Below are 25325 nucleotides of genomic sequence, written 5' to 3'. Positions count from 1 at the left end.
CCACATCATTTTATAGAATTCCATGTCATTTTAATACCACATAAGAAATTAAATGTTAAAAATAAAAAATAAGTTTGCACATTAAAATTTTCAATATCATGTTCGTCATATTTGCTCATAATTGAGCACTAAATTCATGTCAAATTGGTCTAATTCTTCCTATTTTACATGAAATTTTTTACAGTTAAAGCTTCCCAACACAAACCCAATAATATTCCATCATAATTTTGAATTAATTTCATAAATTCACAAAACCCATTTGTTTTTCTTTTAAGTTTTTTCATGAAGTTTATCAACTTTTCAGTATACACCATTACTCTTCAAGATTTCAAAATTATCTAAACTTCAACCTTTCACAAACAAGATTTGAAAACCCAACTTTTTAAAAGTGTGTAAATCAACCAAGATTTATAGAGAAGAAATTTGAATCTCAAAATTAAAGAAACTAAAATGATTGAGATAGAGATTTGGTTGGGTTGGGTGAGGTGTGGGGGGAGGGTGTTAAGAAGAAGAAGAAGAAGAAGGGGGTAGGGTGGTGGGTGGTTTCAAGGAAAAAGGAGAGGGTGGGGTGGGGGTGGGGGCTGAAGGAAGAAGAAAGTTGCTGGCGAGGGAGTGGGGTGGGATAGGGGCTGCTTGGTTGATTTTAAATTATTTTTGTAATGATTTTTAATATAAAAAATATATATTCACTCGCATTAAGGCGCGTGCTGTCAAATATTTTTCCAACTGAGCAATATTAGTGCCACATAAGTTCGGTCAATGGTCAGATGTATTTAAAATATTGCGTTTTAGTAAGTTTAAGGGTTCAGTTGGCAAAGTCATGAGTATAATGGTTCAACTGACAAACAAAGTCAAGTACAAGGGTCTTCCAAGTCATTTCGCCTATATATAATGTCATTTTTTTCCCTTCCTTGAAAGGGTAAGACACATGTACTTGATTCGCTCTATTTCTTTATCTCCCCGTGAATCGTATGTTTGTAACAATATGGGGAAGAATTTTTTCAATTCAAATCGATTAGGCGTCCTATTACCCCCTTGAAGTATTTTAAACAGAGATATTGACACCCTTAAAACGTTACTCCCAATTTTTTATTGCCCAGTGTAATACACACGCTTACTTTTGCAGAATCAAAAAAAAAAAAATCATCACCAAAATCATTCTTTTTATGCATTTTTTTGTAAGTTGTCCGCAAAATTCACTTAGACACCTTAGCGTGCCCATTTTCCTGTAAGACACTCAAAGCTTAAAAAATAAATACCTATCAAACATTTTTCTAAGACCTGGTCAAAAGAGGAAGTGCGTGTAATACACTTGCAACTGATGTGGCAAAATAACAAATCATATAAAGACATGTGGCATTTAAATTTAAAATAATTGTATAAATGAATTTTGAAAATAAATAATCTAAAACTAAAAAGAAAAGAATTTCAACTAAAAAAAAATGAAAAATCCCCACCCTCACACCCACCCTGCGACACCAGCTCAAACCTTTCCTTTTCTTTTCTCACTAAAATCACCTCTTGCCCACCATTGTTATTTTCTAAATGGAGATTTTAACATAACTAAGTATGAATTTGTTTTCTTCTTTTTTCTCTTAATGCTTTTTTTTTGTTCCTATTTCAAAATCGATAGTATTTTTTTTTTCTTAAAAAAATAAATTTGTTTATTCTCTTTTTGTTTTGATTTCAAATTTACTTTCTGTTTCTATTTCGTTACGAAGAAAGAAAGGGTGTGGATCGAAGGCAGTGTGCGTTGCCTCCATATTTTTTGGAATGGTGATCTCCATTTTTTCCGATAAAAAAACTTAGATTATGTTTTTTATTTTTTCTAACAAAGGATAGGAGGGTAGTTGACTTCATTTTTTATTAAATTTAAGCATACACTTAGAAGAAGTAAATTTATAAAAAAAAATGTAAGGTGGTAGATTTCGTTGCTATGAATAATTGGTGGCAGCAGGTATGCAATTTTGAAAGAGAAAAAAGAAAGAAAGATTGTGTTTTTTTTTTAAAAAAAAATAATGAGAAACAAAAAAGAAAAAACTAAAAAGGTGTTGATTAAATGGTTCACGTGCCTAACAAGGTGTGGGTTACACTTTTTGTGTCACGTGTGCACAAAGTGTCTAAATGGTTCAAATTCAGAACAATCAAGGTCTTCAATAGGTACAAGCTCCAGTTGAGGTGTTTAAGTGAATTATGCGGACAACTTTAAGGGGTTGTCATGACTTAAGCCTTTTTGTTTTTTCTCCACCATTGTCCAATTTCATTCTATTCATCTTCTTAACTTGTCACATGTTTTTCTTCATTATTCTAAGATGTCTCTTCTTCATCAGTCATCTCCATCACCATTACACCATCATCCTTCACCTTTCTTCTATCTCTCCAATAACCTATTTTGCACAAAATTCAATTGACACTGTTGAATTTAATAAAGTTGACATAGATATTGATTTTTTTAATGATGATATCTTATTGCCATTATTGTCTTTAAAGGAAGGTCTACACTTGTTGATTTTTCTATTGCCCTTCTTGATGAATCTGAAAATGAATTTTTTCTTGTCAAATTTCATATTTTAGTACCCATTTTCAGTTTCAGTAAAAAAAAAAACTCGAACTGATACAATAATCAAAAAACAATTTTGACAAAAAGCTGTAATTTTGTCTTTCGATGTTGGACCGAAATGTTTTCCATCGAGGTGAAGAGATGGAAGAGTTATCTTTTTCTTTCTTCCGGTTATGTTGTCTTTTTTTAGAGGAAGATTTTGAATGTGTTGATAATGAAAAAGCATATTGTGGATTAAAAAAATGAAAAAAATGAGAAGATAAAATATTGTATAGATGCTTCTAGCAAAGTTGTCATGGCAAACTACAGTTGCACAAGTGTAATTATTAAAGAAGAGAAGGGTTAGAGAGAAAGTGTGTGATTTTAGTTAATTAAATAACTTATTAATTATATAGTATCCAATTAAAAAATGACATTGTCAAATTAACTAATTTAATTTATTTATTTGACTCACACTTGCCTTCTGAAAAGTGAACACACTTGCTATGACAAGTCAACACTTGAGGGTGTTAATATTTCTGTTTAAAATACTTCAAGGGGGTAATAGGACTCCCTTGAAATATTAGTGTGTAGTTGAAAATTGAGTAATAGATTAGGGGGGCATTTGACTATTTTCTCGCCCAAAAATGATATTTATTTGGAGGAAATTTAGCAAATAGCCACTAAAAATAACTTAATTAGGCTTTACTGCTATAATTTGTTAATTATGATTCGTAGCTATATGTTAGAGGGAGAAGAGAGGAGAGGGAGGAGTGAGGCGAGCGAGAGGGCAAAGATTGGAGAGAGGTGAATTGTATTTGTATATTTGTCAGATAATTGTATATATGTAACTGGTATACATATGTATTTGTATATCTGGCGGGCAAGATTGGGAGAGGGAGGAGAGATGGTTAGGAATGAAGAGATGCGAATTGTATTTATATATCAGTCATATAATTGTACATGTACAATTTGTATTTGTATATGTATAAGTGAGGAGAGAGCAAGAGAGAGGAGAGAGACGCACGTAATTATAGCTAAAAAGAGGCTGCGAGCGATAATTAATTCAAATTATAGCTATGTTAACTAATTAACTAGTATATGTTTGTTTATCCACGTAATTTTCCATTTATTTAAGATAACGGGGCAAGAGCTTGAGTTTATAATTTTTTGTAAGATTGATTGCTTCTGAATCAACTTTAGATTCACGAGTCTGAAGTTTTGAGAAATTAAAATATATGGATCTAAAATTATATTTCGCCTTCATATATTTAAACTCACAGTAATAAAACATTACAAAGAATCAAGAGATTGATAGAGCAATAAACGAATAGCAAAAGTAAAAAATAACACAAACACGACTACTAAAACTTTTACCTCAAATTCTGAATGATTGAGGATTGAGGCTAGTTTTAGTTAATTATCTCTTCAAACAATTATTAATGTGTTGTCTTCTACTATTATATTGTTTAGTTTAAAGTCAATATCTCCCATATTTGGCATTTATTTAATAATCAGATAATGTCAAATAACATAACTATTTAAATAGTCAAAAGATTCCCCTGTTTTTAATTTGAAAGAAAAAAAAAAAAACTTCTAGAAACTTGTTTTTAAATTTTTGTTTCCTTTCAACAAATTTGACATTTGGTAGATTTTAATGAATTTAAGTTTGACACGTTGTTATGTCAACGTGGCACCACGTGGTTCTTAGGAATTCATTGTCTAATTGGATTCATTTGCAACAATTATAACAAACAAAAAAATCTTAATTTGTGTGATTCTAATTAAATCTGAATTGTACATCGTAGAATCTGTTTTTAAGGAACACTTTCAATTGATTTTTTCTCACTATCAAAAGCACGAATTTGAAACTTGTACGGTATTTGAACCATCCCATAACAATTCATATCGATTGTTTACCTAATTGATATTTCTATTGGTGGCTATATCTAATTTTGGAACTTTCTGTAATTTTATTGAGTTAGTGCTAGTCAAGTCTGTCACACCAATTAAGTCACCAAAATATTCTTTCTATCTTTTTAAAACTTAAATTTTCTTTTTTTTCTCTTAGTGTTCGATATTCATATTAGAGTTCGATTAAATTTGGATTTGCATTGAAAAGTCTTACATTAGGAGAGGGTAAAGCTCTATAACAAATGCGACTAATGTAGCCAAAAAGACTCGAAGTCGAGACCTCTGATTAAAGATGAATGAGTACTTATCACTTTAATTTCACTTATTTGAAAAATCAAGAATTTGTTTTCATTGTTTGCTTCTTTTAAAATTCATCTAGAAACATCTACATTAGTAGCAAATAATGTTAGTTAACCAAATATTTATGTAACAATAAATAGTATATATTTGATTAACATGATGGTTACATTAAGAGCAATTATATGTGCAAAGTATAAATGGAATAACGTGTGTGATTACTGATTGGATGAATGGGACATTTTCTCACACCCTTTTCCATAGACTTCAATTCAATGTTTGAAAAAGACCACTTTTAAACTCATTGTTTCAAAATACTATAACCATCAATAATTGTTTAATACTACTACAATATTTACAAGTGGAGTCTGAGGAGTATAAAATGTACATAACGATCGAACACACGTATGTTACAAAAAAGAAGAAGATGAATGCTCCTGGCAAACAGTGAAAGGTTAACCAAGATCGAATATAGTTGATTTTTCACGAAATCTATTTGTCGATAGCTCATGTGATAAAACCTCCTCAAAAAATATAAGATTTTTATGAGGTTGATCTTGAACAGTGTGAATATCTTCCTTCAATAAAATGTTATTAGTGTAAAAAAATCTCAAAATCATAATCTTATATTGCCTTATTTTTTACGTTTTTGAGATGGATCGAATATTTTTGACAAATTTTGCTAAAAACAAATTTATGTACACGCCAAATTGTTTACTATTCTATATTCATATTTTTAATGAAATACTCCCTTTTTCTTCTTTAATGGGATTCCCTATTTTCTTGGTTAGGTATGATACCAAACTCTAATATATTGGCTTTTTCATCAACAATATTATCCATAACCACAAAAAAGTCTTTTGAGTTATAAAGTACTTTTATAATATGATCACTTTTACTTATTTTAGCAACTATAGTTTAATTATTGAGTTGCAATAATTTTGCTAACCTATTAAAATAATTGATCTTAGAGTAAAGGAAACAATGCATGCTCCAACAATAATGGATGCTCCCATTGTTGTGGTTGATGTTCATTAGATCCCACTAGAGGAAACATAACCAAAATAAAGAAAAAAAACAAGTGGGGGTGGGAGGGTCATAATTATCTTCTTATTTTTTCCATCTTATTTCTCTTTTAATTTTCTTTTATTGAACATTTAAACACATGATATAGTTTTTTGTCAGACATTTTTATTCGAATTTTGAATTTTCTTTTATGTGTGTTCTCAAATTTCTATACAAAAATTAATTAATCACTTAAAATATGTCAAATTCTTTTAATTACACAAATTAACCTCTAATATAAGTAGTAGATCCTTAGACATATCTCAATTAACTTTTGACTTTTTCTAAGGTGTTCTCAAATACTCATTACGTAGATAATTAATCACTTAAAATATGTTATATTTCAATTATATATAATGTAATCTTAATAAAATCATTGAACCTCATGCATATTTCAACGAAAAATAATGTGTATAATTAAAAAAAAACGAGTCAACAACACTATATTGTTAAGAAAATCGACTAAAATTTTAGCTCCATCATAAAAGTATGAGAAATTATATTAAATATTTAGAATTAAAAAATATTTATAGACTAAACAGAATAATACTTCATATTATAGGGGTCAAAAAATGAAATAACTCAACTATGAGGGCAAAAGTGAAAGCAACCAAAGTTTAAACCGACATGTCCTTTTATTGACCCGGTTCAATCTTGGCAGGCAACTCCCGGTTCACCGGTTCAGTAGTACCCGGTTCACCGGTTCAATTTCTCCTTCTCCTTCTCTATAAACCACACATACACACAATTTTCCAAATACCAGAACTATTCATAATAACCAAAAAAAATAAAAAATCTTTTCTGTGTATTTTGCTTTCTTCCCCAATTCACCTCAGGTTCCTCTATCTTTATCTCTTTGTAAATATAAAAAAAAATTGAATTTTTAGCTTATTAGTGTATATTGTTCACAAATCTAAGACTTTTCTATTAGGATAATCTTATTTGTGTGAAATCTTTTGGGGTTTTCCTTTTTTTTTTTGTGTATATTTTGATTTGGGTTTGGGTGGGTTGCTCTTATCTTTTCTTTTCCTTTAAGTAATCTACTTATTACGTGTTGATTCTTGAATTGGCGTGTTGTGGACGAAATTTGGGTTGTATTGTGTTATTTAATGATGGGTATTGAGTAAAGTTTGGATCTTTATTGTTAGAAGGGTTGCTTTATTTGTTCCTTTGTGTCCCTTTAGTTCTGTGGTGATTTGGGGGAGTTTGAAAGTTCAATTGGGTTTGTGGGATTTGTTGAGATTGTGTTAAGTTGGGGTGATTTGAGAGGTTTTGAGGTGGAAAGTTTGATTCTTTGAAGTTAAAGATTTGGTGTTGTTGGGGTGGAAGATTAGTTAGTAAGGATGGTTGAATCAATTGGTGCAATATCACTTTTAGGGAGGGTGCCAGTTTATGGAGTTAATCGTAGCAAAGATGTGACGAGTAAACGGAAGTTGATTGATGTATGTCGATTACCTTCTGCTGATTTTCTTGGCAAAAAGCTTGTTTGTGGTTCTAATTTACTGAGATTAAGAGGTGATTGTGTGAGGTTTTCGTTGATTAGAGGTCAGGCGATGGAATTGACCAAAGAGGCATTTTCGTTCAGTGAGGACGAGAGAATATCTAAAGATTTCCGTTATAGGATTGAGACTGATGTGGATAAAAAGCCAGGGAAATGGCCACCAACGAATAAAGCTGATAATCCAGCTCTTCATAATCCATTGCTTAGACAAGAGAGGATGGGCTGTGGATGGTTAGCAGCTATATTTGAATGGGAAGGTGTGTTAACTGAAGACAATCCAGATCTTGAGAAGCAAGCGTGGTTAGCTCTGTCTCAGGAAGAAGGAAAATCACCGCCTCCGGGTTTTATTTTGAAGAGAATTGAAGGAATGAAGAATGAGCAAGCAATATCAGAAGTTCTCTGCTGGTCAAGAGATCCTGTTCAAGTGAAGAGAATGGCTACTCGGAAGGAGGATATTTATCAAGGCCTGCAGGGGGGAATTTATAGCTTCCGACCTGGATCACAGGAGTTTGTCAGTACCCTGATGCACTACAAGGTGCCAATGGCTTTAGTGTCTACACGCCCAAGAAAGTATGTCGAGAATGCAATTGGTACCATTGGCTTTGAAGGGATTTTTAGTGTCATTGTAGCCGCAGAGGATGTTCACAGAGGGAAGCCTGATCCGGAGATGTTTGTCTATGCATCACAGCTTCTACAATTCATACCAGAGAGGTGTATTGTGTTCGGGAACTCAAATCAAACTGTGGAGGCTGCACATGATGCTCAGATGAAGTGTGTCGCTGTTGCCAGCAAACATCCAGTGTATGAGCTTGGTGCTGCTGACTTGGTCGTGAGGCACCTTGATGAGCTCTCAATCATTGACCTAAAGAACCTTGCTGCTGTTGAGCTGACTGAATTCGGATCCCCTGAACCAGAATTGGAGATGGAAGAAGAGGATGATCCTTATCCTCCATCTGCAGTGGCCGTTGATGATGGTTTCTGGTAACATCTCCCCAATGTACAGTAGTCGTGCTTAATAATATTCAAATAGGATATAGAAAAATGTAAAACTAAAATGCAGGGCAAGAAGTGTATCAGAAGGTGGTCTACATTGGGCTGCCATCAATCTGACTTTGTATGTGATATTTGTATTATATATGTATATCTTCTGACGGTCGCTACTTGCTTTTGGATTTTAAGATGTAATTTGTAGCGTCTTAAAAGGTTTGGACATAAATAATAATGAAAATAAGATACATATGAATGGCTGAAAGCTTTCCCTGGGAAAACAGAACTTGCAACACCAGCATTACTGCAGTTATCTCATCGAAATCGTATTTATCTTCTAGTTGTAGCAGTGAATGTGCTGCATATGTTGCTTAGCTGTTTCTTGGTTTTATCTGGCTAAGGCACCAAACTTAGTATAGTTCAGAATTTGCTCTTAAGTTTGGTTTGAGAGCAGTTCTGCTTTGAGCCAACATTTCATCATGCTGTAGTTTCTGTGCTGTGGGTGGTATGAATTATGAGTGGATATCAAGAGGCAGCTTGGTTTAAGATCTTTATCCTGCAAATTTAGTGATGTTGGTAAAACTATACACTTCTAAATAGAATCGTGTTTCAATAAACGATGAAACAAACAATAGCAGGCAGGGTTGAGGGTTGCTCGATTGGTAAGCACCCTCCACCTCTATTGTTGAGGTTGCGAGTTTGAGTCACCAAGGAAGTAAAGTGATGACCACTCTAGCCCCCTTCCCGAGGAAAGGGGCTGGAGAACAGCTGAGGGAAGAAAGGAGAAAAATCCACATGCATTAGTGATTGCGTTTGTTGATTTCTTGTCTTCATTTCATTTTCTTTATTAGAAATGCCTTAAATTTTCAACATATTTGGTCGGAAGAACATTGGTTTAAGTTGATGTAATAACTACTCCGACGATCCATGTATACTCGAGTTTGTTTAGTAGGTGGAGACCTCGAGGGTCGGAAATCCGATGAGAACACTTCTCACTGTGTCACAGTGTTCTCTTGCGAGGTGTTCTTCCCCCTCTTTACTTAGAGGGTAGAGTGTAGGTTGGCCTTACTAGCTTCTTGCGGAGGTAGAGATGTTGTTTCTAAAAGAATTGCAATTGAAGTGCAACAAATTCAGATATAGTGAAGAAATATAACGACAATAAGAACAGCAATAAAAAATTGCAGTAATGGAAACATAATAAATAAATAATGATAGATATTAAAAACAAGAACTATTCTAAGAGAATACAACAACTAGTACAATGACGTACACCAAGAAGCCTGAACCTCTCGAAAAGTAAGACTACATCCACCATCAACTAAACCTTTATCTACTACGCGATTTCCACTCTCCTATCTAGAATTATGTCCTCGATAATCTGATGTTGCGTCATCTTGTCTAGTCGTGTCTACATAACTAAAAGTTGTTTTTGTTAAAGATTAAAAATAGTTACTACACAAAATTGTCAAGAAACAGAATCCTTTGAACAAAAAATGGGCTGTGGGGTAATTAGCTCTTGTCACCCAACCCATTATAGTTTGGGCCTGGCCCAGTTGTTTAAGGCCCGTTCACCCAAATTTTCAAGTTTTTTAAGAGAATGACATGTTATAAGTTATACATAATTCATTATGAAAAATCATGAAAATAAAATTAAAAATTGTTGATTTAGCTATCATTTATAATTTATTCTTCTCTTCAAGACTTGGTTGCATTTTAACCATTCATAGTTTTACAGTTAAATGGTTGAATTTTTCAGAAGCTTGGTCAAATAAATTATATTTATATGCAGATTAGAAACTAAAAATTATTCACTCACGTGTATATATTTTTAATAAAGAAGAATGAATTCACGTTTTTTTTTAAAAAAATCTCGATAAAAATATAACTATGATTATTTTCGTAGTTTTCTTTTATCCTTATAAAAAAATTAACGGTTCTTCTAATTCTACGATGGAGTTGAAGATAAGCTCCACATATCCATATTATACTAGTCTAACAACAATTCGATTTATAAATTCTAGAATATTTTTCTTTAACAAAATATTTTTTTTCTTGCTTCTCGATAAATAAATTAAATAGTATTCTTTAGTTCGTCTATATATATATATATATATATTGGGACCTATTATGATTATAAATTATTATTTGAAATAATTGTGCTTTGTATAGGAAGAATCCATAGCTAATGATTGCTACACACTATAAATTGCATTTGGTCACACTTTTTTCTTTATAATATATATAGTTGGTGTCCTTTTTAATTAAAAAACTTGTCTACCACATATGAATCCAATGTTGGTTGCACTTTGCGTCATCAACACATTAATATGTTTTTTTTTCTTAATTTGGTATTCGGAGTCTGCATTGGAGCTTCGACTAAATTAGATTGTCTGCATGTCCCATTTGGAGGTGATGTTTTTGACAAGATTTTTTCTATATGCAAAGCTCAAACTCGAAATCTTTGATTAAAAATGAAACAATCTCGTCACTATACCACAATTCACAATTCATATTGATCTTCTAATTCAACTTTTACACTACTTATTTAGATAGAGACATATTACATATGCACTTAGGTAATACAAACATCATTATCTATATTGTTCACTAAAAGTCAAAACAATAATATTAAATCTCTTACCAATAATCTATGAACTTTTTCTTTTTGGACAATCTATTTTAATCTTAAAGAAATAAAAATATAACCATGTGAGATCATTATTTATATATTTTATAATTTTTAGTTACTAGACAATATATAATTAATATATAATTTCTGTATATCCTTTATATACTAAAATTATACACCTTGTATAATTTTTTGTTTACTTAATATTTGGAACTATTGAAAGTTAGAAACATTTTTTTTTTACCAATAACTTTACTGGTATTATGACACATTTACTTTTCGGAAAATATAATAAAATATTGGCCATTAAAGGAAAGTGGTCCTAATGTATATAGACCATTCAATCAAAAGGTTCCTCATTTTTTGGGCTTGCTCCGTACGAAGGATGAAATAAATTAAGATATTTTATGAAATTATTTTATTTTAAATTAAGATATTTTATGATTTTTTAAAAAAAATATCATTTTAGTGTAAATAGTTGAATAAAATAAGCTCAATTAGTTAATACCTCACACCAAATATCAGATAAAATTAATATCAAATTTTATCTCGAAATTATTATCCTTATCACAATTACCGAATATTTCATTTTGACCATTAGAAAAAAGATTTTAGAGAGATTATTTATTACCGCATTTTTCTCTATTTTTTATGTGAATGGAAAAAAAGGAGGCTAAATGATTTTTGTTATTATATTGAATAAAATTTATATTATTTTTAAAAATTCGGTACTGCCATGTGAAAGCATATATTTATTTTATTTATGCTCTAATAAAATAATTAAAAAAAATCCGATATTATTGTCCTTTCACAAATTATTTAAAGTTTAATCACATTAACTATTAGAGAATATCATGGTACAATTTAGGAATCTTTTTATTTTTTATTGAACACAAAAAACAATTAGGCCTCATTTGGGAATCAATTCCAAATTGAACGTGGCACAACTCAATAATTATTTCTTTGAAATTTTGTATAACAAGCTAATCTATAATCGCGAAAATGCGATTGGTTTTATTGATAAAGTAATTTTTTTTTGCTTATTTGACTTGACTATTATGTACTTAACATAAATCTTATTTAATTTTCACGAACAGTTTTACTATCAAGTAAACTCCAGTTCAAAAGAAAGAAGCAAGGGCATCAACTGTGTAAAAATTGTTGTGCATTCGTTTTCTTATCTACATTGTTTTTTATTGCAACTAGCGCGTTTGACTTGATAAAATATAAAGCAAGTGGAGAGTTTGAATCTGGAAATTGTTTTGAATTTTTTTTGTCTAGTTGATTAAAATGACTGGACAAATTTTAAAGAAATATTACAGATAGATTAAATTTTACTTGACTTATTTGTTGATGATATTTTTTCATAGTTATTATTGAAAAATACAAAATATACCAAAATTTAAGAAAAAAAATTACTATATTTTTATTTTTCGTTGAGATTATGTGTGAGTTTATTATTTAGAAATCCAAAAAATATATTAAGAAATAAAAACAAAAATATCATTATTGTGTAAACATGGAAATACAAACCAATAATGAACATAGAGTCAACTAATGGCAAGTATTGAATTTAGATTACAAGAATCACAATTTCATTAATTGATGAAAAGTATTAAATTTAGATTAGACAATAAGCAACACCACTAACGTAAATATGATAAGTAGGCAATTTTTGACGATAGTAACTCTTAACTTGACGTCTTCTACAATCTTTTTTATACAAATCAAAAGATGAAGCATTATAATATATATATATATATATATATATATATATATATATATTTCAAATTCTAAACACTCATGATATAAACAAATATCTTATTATATTCACAACACATAAAAAAGTAATTATACGTAACTTTATTTAATAATCAAAATGCATTAAAAATTCAATTTTTGAATCTCGATTCGAGAAATCAAAACAAGAGGAAAATATTGACTACATAAACAATTATTAATGGAAGATATGGTGAGACTGCTTATTTCTTAATCAGAAGTTTCAATTTCGAGTTCTGGATATACAAAAATCTTTAATAAAAAATATGATAAGTAAGCAATTTCTGATGATTTTAACTCTTTAACTTAACGTCTTCTTCCTTCTCTTTAATACAAATGAGAAGATGAAACATTAGATAAGTTCATCAATAGACTCCAAGTTCTAAACACTAGTGATATTAACAAACATTTTTTATTATATACATAACACTTAAAAAGTTAAAATTTAAATTCATGAATCTCGGTTCGAGAAATCAAAATAAGAAGAAAATATCGACAAATAAATAATTGTCACCAGGAGATTGATCGAACTACTTATTTCTTAATGAGAAAGATTCGATTTTAATCTTTGAATATGAAAAAACCTTTGATAGAAAACATTTCTTTCAAAAAAACTCTATAAAACACAAGCTCAAATTAATTATATTGCAATACAGATATCGAACCAGAGATGAAAAATAATACGTAAAAAATATGTCTATTAAGAGGGACCACAAAAAGAAACTTATGGATAGTGCCGCACCTTTTAGTTCCCCGTGCCACATTAACCATTCTTTTTCATTCAATCTGCTACAGTACTCTCCCTTTATAGCTAAACAAAAATTAAAGAAATGGGAGTGATAAAGCTCTAGCCGGCCTCAGCACACCAAAATCCAAATCATTTTGCTGATACCCAATTTTCTCTCTATATATATTGGAAGGTTTTCTTTCAATTTCCAGTCAATTCTATAGAACAAACCCTACAAAGTTTTTCTTTTTCAGTTTACTGAGCCAAGGTATCACCTTTTGGTCACCTTTTATGTTGGTTTCAGTTAGTTTTTTTTAATCAAGATTCATTTTTTCTGCAATACCCATGATTCTTTTGTATATTTTTGTTGCATTTCTGTTTAGTTTTTCTTTTTTTTCTTTCATCATGAAGTTGTTTTGGTTAATCAAGATTCAGTTTTTTCTGAAGCCCCATGATTCTTTTTTTAGTTTTGGTTTGATGGTTTTGATAGTTTTGTAGTAATTCTTGTTTGTTGCCACATGGGTGTTGATAGTATTGATTAAAGATTCAAAATTTATACATGTGGTGTGTGGTAGTCTGATTGAATATTTGAATGACATGCATAGTAAACTAGAAAGAAGAAAGAGATAAATGCTTGAGTAAAGTGAACAAGACTTGTATCATAGACTAGACTGTTATACAAGTTTCAGTTTCTCGAGTTCTTCTGAGTAGTTTTAAGTGTTGAGTGAAATGGCATTGTGTAAGATTGCATTTGATGGTCTGGGATTCAGGTATAATTGATGCACTACAGCAATATCAAGCCACATTTTCTTTATTGTACCTGTGTTTCGATATGGAATGAGATGGGGGTGGGGTGGGGGAGTTTATAGCATGTAAAATTGTAGATCACTGGAATGAAAAATTCTAGATTATTGCGATTCGAATCTTATGTTGCTTCTATAGTATACATTAATTAACTTTAATATTTGTTCGGATTGGTGATTGAGCCTTCTGGGTAGTTGGGTTGGCCCTATTCAATTGGTGTACAACTATGCTCAACCAAGGCACGAGAGGTTCATTGATGTTTCCCATCAAAAGTACTCTTCAATCATTATTGAATTATCCTCTTCTGTTACTAATGTTATACACAAGTTAAACAATAATCTGAATTCCGTTTTCACTCAAATGGTATGACATTCTTGTTAAAAGTGGTTGACATCAGTTTTTCCTGTGATATTCAGGCACAAAGCATGGCCTTGATGTCTCAGGCAGGTTCTTCACATTGCATTTACTCTGAAAAGATAAGATGTATCAGTGGACATAGTAATATCATGAGCAATATGGAGATGTTCAAAATGAGGGAGATATGCTTTGGCGTGGATATTTCTTCACGGAATGCCTCAAGACGAGTGCAAGGGAATTATTTGAATCACATAGGAGTGGGAAGTAGACGTGGAGGCCTGACAATTGTTGCTGCAAGTCCTCCAACAGAGGATGCTGTTGTTGCAGCAGAGCCGTTAACAAAAGAAGATCTTGTAGGATATCTTGCTTCTGGATGCAAATCCAAAGAAAAATGGAGGTTTGAAGTTAAACTTTTCTTAGTATTCTTAAATTTCAGTTGCATATAGTTAACCAAGAAGATGAATATTCATTCTCTCGTTTGGCCTTTATAAGTAGAATGGTCTGTTCATTCACCACATATATGCCTTGATTGTCTTTCAAGTATGTCGAGTAATTCATGAATCAATCCACATTGCTTTTGTATTTTTATTATACAGCTATATTTAATGCAGTTATTCTTTCTTCTGCTTCTGTTGTAATGTATGATACGGTAAATGTTTTTTTTTGATAATGGTAACTGTATATTCACACCAAAAAGCCCATGATACGGTAAATGTATTATATACTTTTTATATGTCATTATTGTGGTTAGTTTTCATTTTCGGTAATAAAATTTTTGAACATGGAGTTTGGGAGCCATTCCCTGGATCAGGTATTTTTGCATAAATGTGGTAGCTAGGATTCTGCGTCACAAATAATTTGGATAGTTTGTTTTACTTAACTGTGTGTCTGGATCTAGACCATATTAATCAGTTCAACTTTTCTTGTTCTCTCAAAACTTGATGAGCAGGATAGGCACTGAACATGAAAAGTTTGGTTTCGAGTTTGGAACTCTGCGACCCATGAAGTATGATCAAATAGCTGACTTACTAAATGGTATTGCCGAGCGGTTTGATTGGGAAAAAGTAATGGAGGGTGACAAGATTATTGGCCTGAAACAGGTAGAACGTGAACTTGGTGCATGCTAACTTTGGTTTAATATATTCTAGGCTGAATTCGTCATGGCTCCATACAATGTATTATGCAACTTAGCATGAATAGAATCATAATTTCCTAATTCATTTTGTTCTCAAGTGCAAGTTACAGTAAGTAGTAATGTACTTTAGCATAATTGGTGGATAAATTTGCACTGCCTTCGCACAGGGAAAGCAAAGCATATCATTGGAACCTGGTGGTCAGTTTGAGCTTAGTGGTGCACCACTTGAAACACTGCATCAAACTTGTGCAGAGGTTAATTCACATCTTTACCAGGTTTGTACTTTTGAAACTCCATCAATTTCCTATTTAATGAAATAGTGGGCACTTAAGATCTTTCTAACTACAATCTGCACTGGGGACATGTAAGCGAACTTTAATTATGCGATTACTTGGTTTGGAATAAAAGGGAATCTTAATTTTTTGAGTTGGAGAAATCCTGCAAATGTGTCGGCCATTTTTGCTTCAGGTGGTTGATGACTTATTGTACTAGGGATTCTTTACCCAGTATTCTGGTACTTCTGATCAGAGTCTCGAGCTGTATAAGAAAATCTTGCTGCAAAAGAACATTGTTGGGGTGAAAGTAAAGTTATGACTTCCTAACTGTCTTGTCAATGAACATTTGGAGGCAACAAAACAGAAGCTATTCATCTCAGCTTTGACATTTGTTTTATCTACCTCAACCTTGCCCAAGCAACTATCCAAAAGAAGGGTTCCACGTATTCTCTTGGAGCTGCTTGGTCTCATATCTCTTGTTTTCCTTGCTTTGTTAAGTGTATGAACATTTCCCTTTAACACATTGATAAACATAACTGTTGTGTTAGTCTAACATTGCTGAAACTGCAAATGAGCTTGGGGGTCAACTTTAAGGGAGTTTGACATTGTGTTTCTCTGATCATGAAGGTTCATTTGTTTATTTTTTTCTATTAATACATCAAGGTATTATATTACTACTAAGCACCATGCATCTGTACAACGATCATGGTTTCAAATATCATATATATACAAAAAAAAATCTTTGCTCCAAAACACATATACACGACAAAATAGATCTCTTAAGTTTCCAAGAGACTTTTCTTCAAATCTGGTTTCTTAGATTGTCTTAATACCTTTTGAGGTCCTTTTCGAAGACAATAAGGAGCGTACTCCTGTCCTTTGATCTTCAATTTTTTGAACTTTCTCACAGTATGTGCCCGTCTAGTATGCTTGCAAAGGACGTAGGCCCTTTCTCCCCCCAACCCCAGGAGAAATCTGCACGGATAAAATTTAAGTTTTGCTGATATGTAATAGTTTTCGTTTAATGGTACAGGTTAAAGCTGTTGCAGAAGAGATGGGAATTGGATTTTTAGGAACTGGATTCCAGCCAAAGTGGGGGCTGAAAGATATACCAATAATGCCGAAGGTAAAAACAATATGCTGATTGATGTTGTAACCAAAAGATTTGTTTGGTGCGTTGGTAACTTAGCATCTTATCTGTTTGAGACTGCTATTTTAACAGTGAAAAGATGTTAATTTTTTTGTACACGACCATTTCACATATTGGTTCAGCATGTCAAGTGCAGTAGAATCCTGTTTCTATTGTAATTTCATTTTTCATTATTATTTGATGAAACTAGTGTAGCCCGAAGCTCATTCTCTCTGATTTTCATCGCTTTGCAACACCTCATCTTTTTACCTACAAACCTTACCAGACATGCCTATTTCGCATAGTTATTTTTGAAGTGAAATTTCTTTCTAATCCTCCTTCCGATCATGAAAATGATGAATAAGTCCTTCTTTTGTGTCTAATCATCGTTGATATTTCTAGGAGCCGAAGAGATGACAGATGAGATATTGTTCTAATGATTAGTTATTCATATTGATGGTTCAGATGTGGCTTGTCCCACATCTTATTTCTTCTCTAAAAGACACAGAGAACAAGTAAATAAAGGTGTAGAGCTTTAATTCTTTCCTTTTGAGCTAATCATTCATCATCTCCATTAGGCTAATCTAGATTAATAATCCCCACTTCTTTGACTCTTCTCTTACGGACTTAATAAAAAGGATGAAGAAGAAAGAACAAAAGAAAGCTAAAAAAAATCTTTTAGTTGCTGTACTATTCTCTTACTGTCAACTCGAAGATAAAAAATATTTAGCTTTCTTTTTCTTTTCTTGATCAAAAAGAAAACTACGATTTGACAGTTAGTGAATGCTAAACCTGATCCTTGGACCAGATCTAGTAATTATTTCCAATAACTGGAAATTATTAATAGATCTTGCGTACCTTTTTTCCCACAGAGTCTTCACAATTTAGAAATGCAAATAGTTTCCCCCCACTTGTTTCTTTTATGTTCTCTACTTATTTACTTTTAACTAAGCGAGAATTATGGTATGTTATTTTGATTTGCAGCTGTAATTTAAAAATAATATTTGCACCATCTACCTCTATTCATATTCTATACTATATACAACATCATGTGCTTCTCGCACATCAATATTATGTGTGTTGTCATGTGTTCTTCTAGCTTTGAAAGATATATCTATTTCTTACTTTTTTCAAGTATGATTTGACCTCTTAGATCTGCGATCAGCTGGTATTTTTACTGACAAAGTACTTTGTCTCAGGGGAGATATGAGATTATGAGAAATTACATGCCTAAAGTTGGCTCACTTGGGCTGGATATGATGTTTAGAACATGCACTGTTCAGGTAAGCTGAATGGTTTAATTTTTTTCTTTTTATTTCGTTCCAGTTTGATGGAATGCCATTTCCCCTTGACTGTGCAGCATTCAAAAGCTATATTCAATTCTTTATTTTTTTTGCCCATTTGTGTCTGGGCTCCACGTCATGCCCTGCATGGTAACATTCATTAGTAAGTTGAATCAATATTTACGAATATGTTGTTGACAGGTAAATCTGGACTTTAGTTCTGAAGCTGACATGATCAGAAAGTTTCGTGCTGGTCTTGCCTTGCAGCCTGTATGATACCTTTGTCCTTTCTGTCCTTTATCTTTCCACATGAAAGTTATGTAGTTATCTAACTATATAATGAAACAGATTGCTACAGCTCTATTTGCAAATTCGCCTTTCACTGAAGGAAAGCCTAATGGTTATCTCAGCAAGAGAAGGCATGTGTTTAAAAATATAATTCTTGTTTCTCTGAGGACTATAATCGAAGTTGTACATAACAAATTTTTATTTGTTTCACCAGCCACATTTGGACCGATACAGATAATAACCGCGCTGGGATGCTTCCTTTCGTCTTTGATGACTCTTTTGGGTAAGCTCTCCTGTTTTGGCAAATAGTTATAGTTTCTTGAGTCGTGACATATTATTTTCTTTCTTCAGTCGAGATTACGTTTGTTAAAGTTGGAGGGCAAATGGTAGGGGCAGTAGGAATCATATTTACATTTTCTTTTTCTTGTGGTATTTGTAAATGAATTCCTTAAACTACTCATGTCTAACTTGATTGTTTTGAAAAAGTGAAGAAACAATTCAACCTTTTTACTTAAAACGAAAAGGGTAATTCAACTTATACTATTTAACCACATGTTGCGCTGGTTCATAATTATATAGTACATGTGACCACATGAAGGAGACATTCTTGTTTACTAGCAATCAACTTCACTTCTTTTGAATGCTGAGTTGAGGTTCATTTCGGGCATTTATGCCTTCACACTATGATTTTTAGCTGGAATCGTGTATTCATCTTTTTGTTACCTAAGGTTGCTGTGGGATGGTCATCTTTTAAAAGGCTTCTTGACTTGTCAGAAAAAACGTGTTTCCTTGTACTTTTAAGCTCATGGTCCTTTTGTTTAATGTATTTCATGGTGAATGTACTTGTCATACATTATATACGAGCTAGGTTAGGGAAATGGATAAGATTTGTTGGAGTTCAAGATGGGCTGTCCTAACCTGTTTTGAGGTTTGTCAACAGAGTTATGTGATGGGTTAGGAATCAAATGAAAATGTGTAATTAGTGTTAACAAAATTCATTCTTTGTCATCTTCAGAACTTCCATTGTTAAATTTCATTTTCACAGCAAACATTTTCTTTTCTAATGGACACAGGTTTGAGCAGTATGTGGATTATGCACTTGACGTTCCTATGTATTTTGTCTATCGGAAGAAGAAGTATGTTGATTGTTCTGGGTTGTCTTTCCGGGTATGTTATTTATAACCATAACAGATTTATAAATGTAACTCTCTTGTGCTTATTTAACAACATTGCTGCAGGACTTCATGAATGGAAAACTTCCGCCTATTCCCGGCGAATATCCTACTCTTAATGATTGGGAGAATCATCTCACAACAATATTTCCTGAGGTATGCAAGCTTCATCCAAGAAAATGTCCTTTACTACTGGTTTGTCTATGTATGGTTATGGAAGTATGAACTCGGGTTAACTTTATCAGGTCAGACTCAAAAGATATCTGGAAATGAGGGGTGCTGATGGAGGGCCTTGGAGACGGTTATGTGCATTGCCTGCATTCTGGGTATGAAAGCTGTTTCTCTAGGATTTATGATGTTTTTTTGTAAAAGAAGGAAACAAAAAGCGAGTATTACTCAGTAAAGCAACAGGGAAAGGGAGAATAGAATATGGTTGTGCTCACCTCACCTCCCACTGAGAGGAACTTCTTACTCTTTCTCCTGTTTGTTGGGACACTTCCAAAGTTTGTTGTGGGCTACTTTGAACCAAACAGCTCAGTCATCTTCTTTTTTCCTTTTTTTTTTCAGGTGGGTATACTCTACGATGAGGGGTCTTTGCAAAGTGTTTTGGACATGACGTCTGATTGGACTGCGGAAGAAAGAGACATGTTGAGGAATAAGGTAATATATCCTTGCTCATTAAAGATTATCATTCATTTCCTACCTAATCTGTAATTAGTTAATGTATCCAAGGCTGCTGATATATCTGCTTTGTGGTGCAATTCTCTATGTTTTATTGTTATCTCGTGATGTCAAATTTGAACTTCAGAAATTGTCAACAGAAAATGAGAAAGCATCCAATTGTCTTATTGTAGAGTCCCTATTCATTTTTCTATTCTTTATCTTCTTGATGATTTCAATATTGTGTGTTGGAAATGGTCCATATGTGCATGCTTGGGTAAAGAGAAACTGTAAATAGGCCTTTATTTTTATAAACTCTGAAATCCTATCTGTATTAAAATATACTTGCTTTGCTCTTCTCCTTGTGGAACTTGGACAAGCAAAATCATTCAGAAACAAAATGGGGCAATGTGACCATGAACTCTTCATCTAAGAAAAAAACATTGCTTTTCGTTAAGCTATAATTTTCAGTTCCTCAGATTTTTCGTTAATAACTTATACGCAATATTGGAGATGACTAATATCACCCCATTTAGTAGGTGCCAAAAAGTGGTCTGAAGACACCATTTCGAGATGGATTGCTTATGCATGTTGCTCAGGATGTTGTCAAGTTGGCAAAGGTGGGTTAAAGCTTCTAATGCTCCATGGCTTGGTATATTTCTACATGTTTACTAACTTATTAGTTGCTTTCTGATCTTCAGGAAGGCTTAGAAGGAAGAGGCTTTAAGGAAACAGGATTTTTGAACGAAGTAACCGAGGTTGTCAAAACAGGTAAGTAACGACGTAAAATTTTGGTTGAGATTGTCTTTTTGGACTTGTGTTAGTATCTCTTACATGTTCTCTGGATACAACACAATGTCAACTGATAATACATTATTTAAACTGCTAGATCCATTTAGAATTTCAATTGAACTGTTCTTTGTACTTCTGGTAGGTGTAACACCAGCTGAGAAGCTACTGGAATTGTACCATGGGAAGTGGGGACAAAGTGTGGATCCCATCTTTGAGGAGCTTCTCTATTGAAGTTGTTTGAGAGTGCCATTTCAATTCTGTCTTTTTCCTGTGTTGTAAATGATTTCTCAATTTCTTTTTGAGAGTTGTATCAGCCGATTTTGTCCATCGTTAGACAAATAATCTAGCTAGCTAGATAAAGATATGTTACATGTATCTACGTCTCGAAAACGTCATATGTAGCTCTCCCCTTGGATGTGATCAATCTGGTTCCAGATAGCATTTGTATACACTGGGACATATACATTTTCCCCAGAAAAGTAACATAGCAATGCTAAAGTAATAAATGAATCTTGGCTGACCAACTTTACCTGTTTCTGCTTAGACTGTTTCTTCCCCCTCTCCCCTCTCACTCACACCCACCCACACAGTGACGCACCGCGGAGTCTAATGCCTATTTAGCCGCAAAGTGTTCTGTAATTTTATCAGGTAGATACTGCATTATTGTTATTACAGCAGCGCACAGGTAGCAGCTACATTTGAAACAGTGCTAGTTGCAACATAGAGCATCTGATGCATGAGGTTCAGCCTTATCCAAACAACATACCCGGCGTTATCCTATGATGAGTTTATGATGAGTTAGGGGAGGGTGGTGTATATGCAAACCTTATGCTCACTGCTTATCCATGGTAAAAAATTCATATTGCTTAACAAGATAATGTCAGGATTGAAGTGGTGTATCAAAACAAGACTTTTTAGCTGCTACCTGTGGGCTGCAAAGTAGCATCTCTATGAATGTTAATGACGAAATAGGAACTAAGCTGAGGGGATGACACAAAGATGAACCATTAGGATATGGGTAGGTTCTTGTGAAAATTATCATGTATCCAGTGGCGGAATAATTAAGGTGCATGAAAGTTAACTCGATACCTCTATAAATATTAGTACTCCTATGAAGTTGGTGGAAGGGTAACAAGTACGTGGAAGCTAACCTAACACCAACATGAACATAAGTAGGCTCTTCTGAAGTTGGTGGAAGATAGTCGGTATCTAGTGAAATAGTTGAGATATACTTAAGCTAATCTGACACCACCATGATATAATTAGACTCTTGTGAAGTTGGTGGAAGATAGCAAATACATGATGGAACATGATATAAGTGGACTCTTGTGAAGTTAGTGGAAAGGGTAGCAAGAGTCTAGTGAAATAGTCGAGGTGCCTGAAAGCTAACTTAGTAACATAGTTAAAAACAGACAAAGCTAATCCAAACACCACAATTATTCGAAAAAATAGGCACTTTTAGAGAAATTGAATCAGTGTATATGGTTGGGCCCAAAAAGTTCATATGGGCCCAAGAAGCTTTACCTTTTTACAGCCCACTGTTTTTTCCTTCCGGGTCAAGAAAACCACGGGCCAATCAGCGAAAAGCCCTAGACAGTTTTATCCAAAATTAAACCCCAATTATATAACTACTATACGCGCCCGTCAAGAGCGTGCCAACACGCCAAAATCTTATTCTTAACTAAGAAGTAAGAAGTCAATAAATAAATAAATCAACATTGACTTGGACTTGACTTGATGTTGGAAAAAAATGACAAAATTATATTTTGAAAATGAGAAGAAGATTGTTTAGATGGTAAATATTTTTAATATTCCGTCTTAAATCTTACGATTATGAGTTCGATTCATCAAGGAAGCGAAAAGGTGGAAGCTTCTAGAGAGGCGTAATTATAAGAAAAAAATGCAATTGAAAATCAGAGTAGAAGATTAGTAGGTAGTTGAATGTCATAAATATATTTTACTTGAATCATTTGTCGAAAATAATACTTTTGCCTTTAAAAGATCAATAAAAATAAAGTTATGTACATATCAATATTAAAATTTAAGTCTTTGTCATTATTTGAGTATTAAAAGATTGGATTCAAGTCCTTCTAGATATAGAGTCGTTTTTATTAAGGAACATTTATCTTTCAATAAATAACTTTCAGCGAGAATCTGAATTTTGTTAGACCTTAATGAACGATTACTCAATAGTGGGTGGAAAACTTTCTTTTTCTTTTTGTTAAAGATAATGACATGTATTACCTTATATATTTACGGTAACGTAGAATTATTTATTGAGAAATATTAAACAGTTATTGATTCAACTATGTATCATGTGAGAAATTATTTTTGTTTCACTACTTGTAAAGTGTACCCAAAAAACTACATATTTAAATTCTAATACGATTGGGGAAATTTTGAAAAAAAGGAAAAACTTGATATTATAATGATTTGGTAAAGTTTATCACACAAGGTTAAATTGGAACGAATAAAATTTATCTATTTTTAATCAATGATCTCGAGCACATATAGTTTAAAATAATAATAATTGTAATATATTTAGTAGGCGTTTGGCCATGCGATACCATATCATGATATGGTGTCGTGAGATGGAATCAGCGTTTGGACATGCGATTTTACGCTGATTCCATCTCATGATTCCATATCATGAGAGGTGATACCATATTCTCCAAAAACCATGATATGGAATCACCATGTGATTCCATATCATGATTTGAGATATTTTAATACAATAATTGATCTATGAATTTATATTTTGTTAAAACAACCCCACATTTATATCTACTAACCATTTGTTTCATATGTAAATAAAATTTATAATCACATCATTACTTTTTAAAATTTATTATTCTCACCAATACAAAATTTATTATCACTTTAAATTTGGTGAATATAAATGATAAAGTAGAAATTCATTTGGTGAATATAAATGAGAACGAAGGGAGTAATACTTTTTTGATTTTTCATAATAAAAAAAAACGTCTTAATCTTATGACTAAGCATAATATTGATAAAAGACAATTTGCAAAATGTTCGTTCACATGACTGAAGGATATCAAGTCCAATTGATTGAGGACTTGGGAAAATTTGATCAATTAGTTAGTAATATTTAGTCAAGTGGACTAGTTATAATTTTTTTGATTAAATTTTATTAGAAGTGTTTTTGACTCAAACTTGTGGTAACTTTTTAAAATTTTGTTATTCAATAATATTTAACTATTGATTTTTCTTGTAAATAGTTAGAAGTTAGTGATGTTTGTTAATTTTTATCTCAGTGCATTTAACTTCTAAGTTAATATTTACTCACTAATGTATGTTTTTTTTCTACTTTATAGGTTATTTGTAAGAGTAGTTGAGAGATATGAGCATATCAAGTACAATTTATGTTCAATTTTTTAAATTAAATTAAAGTTAGATGAAACAATTATTTAACTGAAGAACAAATAACTTTGTAATAATTTATTATGCGATTTTATAATTTTTGTTTATTTGATAAGATTGAATAAACAATTGGGGCTATTTTAATAGTTTTACAACTTATGAGATTTTTATGTTTATGAAAAAATATACAACACAAAAATTCCATATCGCATGTCCAAACAAACCTTTAATTTTATCCCATGATTCCATATCATGATACCATATCGCATGGCCAAACGGGCCCTTAGTGTAATTCCATATGTGAGGTCTAGAGATGGCAAGAATATACTCAGATCTTACCCACATCTCATGAACTAAACAAAAATATTGTTTTTGACATACCATTGGCTTAAAATAGAGCATTTTCAAGTAATTTGAAAAAGAAAGAACCCAAACGAGAGTTGTAATAACAACAAAATGGTGTGAAATGATGAGTACTACATAATGTATAAATGAAAGAACATTAGTGACAACAAAATACTTTGATTTTGAATCTAAAAAAAACACATGTGATAATCGAATATGAAGAATAAGAAACTACGATTATAGTACTAATACCATTAATAAAG

The 25325-nt window shown here is 32.2% G+C and overlaps 2 protein-coding genes across 2 annotated transcripts; both read left to right on the top strand.

Moving 5' to 3' along the window:
• The first annotated feature begins 6685 nt into the window (after positions 1–6685).
• On the top strand, positions 6686–8479 carry LOC125826802 (5-amino-6-(5-phospho-D-ribitylamino)uracil phosphatase, chloroplastic). Its single transcript, XM_049506143.1, has one exon. It carries the CDS (start codon positions 7159–7161, stop codon positions 8299–8301), a length of 1143 nt encoding a protein of 380 aa, XP_049362100.1. The 5' UTR covers positions 6686–7158; the 3' UTR covers positions 8302–8479.
• Positions 8480–13459: 4980 nt separating this feature from the next.
• Positions 13460–21857, top strand: LOC125826801 (glutamate--cysteine ligase, chloroplastic). The gene is made up of 16 exons (XM_049506142.1): positions 13460–13706; positions 14659–14996; positions 15549–15699; positions 15902–16009; positions 17043–17135; positions 18338–18421; positions 18623–18691; positions 18770–18840; positions 18924–18992; positions 19783–19876; positions 19948–20037; positions 20127–20207; positions 20449–20541; positions 21081–21161; positions 21243–21312; positions 21476–21857. The coding sequence occupies exons 2-16, from the start codon at positions 14668–14670 to the stop codon at positions 21562–21564; spliced, it is 1572 nt and encodes a 523-aa protein (XP_049362099.1). The 5' UTR covers positions 13460–13706; positions 14659–14667; the 3' UTR covers positions 21565–21857.
• Positions 21858–25325: the final 3468 nt, after the last annotated feature.

This window comes from Solanum verrucosum, unplaced genomic scaffold, assembly GCF_900185275.1.
Source record: "Solanum verrucosum unplaced genomic scaffold, falcon-dt-bn FXZP01000060.1, whole genome shotgun sequence".
Lineage (NCBI taxonomy): Eukaryota > Viridiplantae > Streptophyta > Magnoliopsida > Solanales > Solanaceae > Solanum > Solanum verrucosum.
The sequence above is the reverse complement of the archived record's forward strand: the minus strand, read 5'-3'. Positions and strand labels throughout refer to the sequence as shown.

Excerpts from the sequence above, each read along its gene's own strand:
- LOC125826801 (XM_049506142.1), top strand. The coding sequence starts at position 14,668 with ATGGCCTTGATGTCTCAGGCAGGTTCTTCACATTGCATTTACTCTGAA. Across the intron at positions 18,422-18,622 it reads TTAGAACATGCACTGTTCAG|GTAAATCTGGACTTTAGTTC; the intron begins GTAAGCTGAATG and ends TGTTGTTGACAG. Across the intron at positions 19,877-19,947 it reads GTTCTGGGTTGTCTTTCCGG|GACTTCATGAATGGAAAACT; the intron begins GTATGTTATTTA and ends ACATTGCTGCAG.
- LOC125826802 (XM_049506143.1), top strand. The coding sequence starts at position 7,159 with ATGGTTGAATCAATTGGTGCAATATCACTTTTAGGGAGGGTGCCAGTT.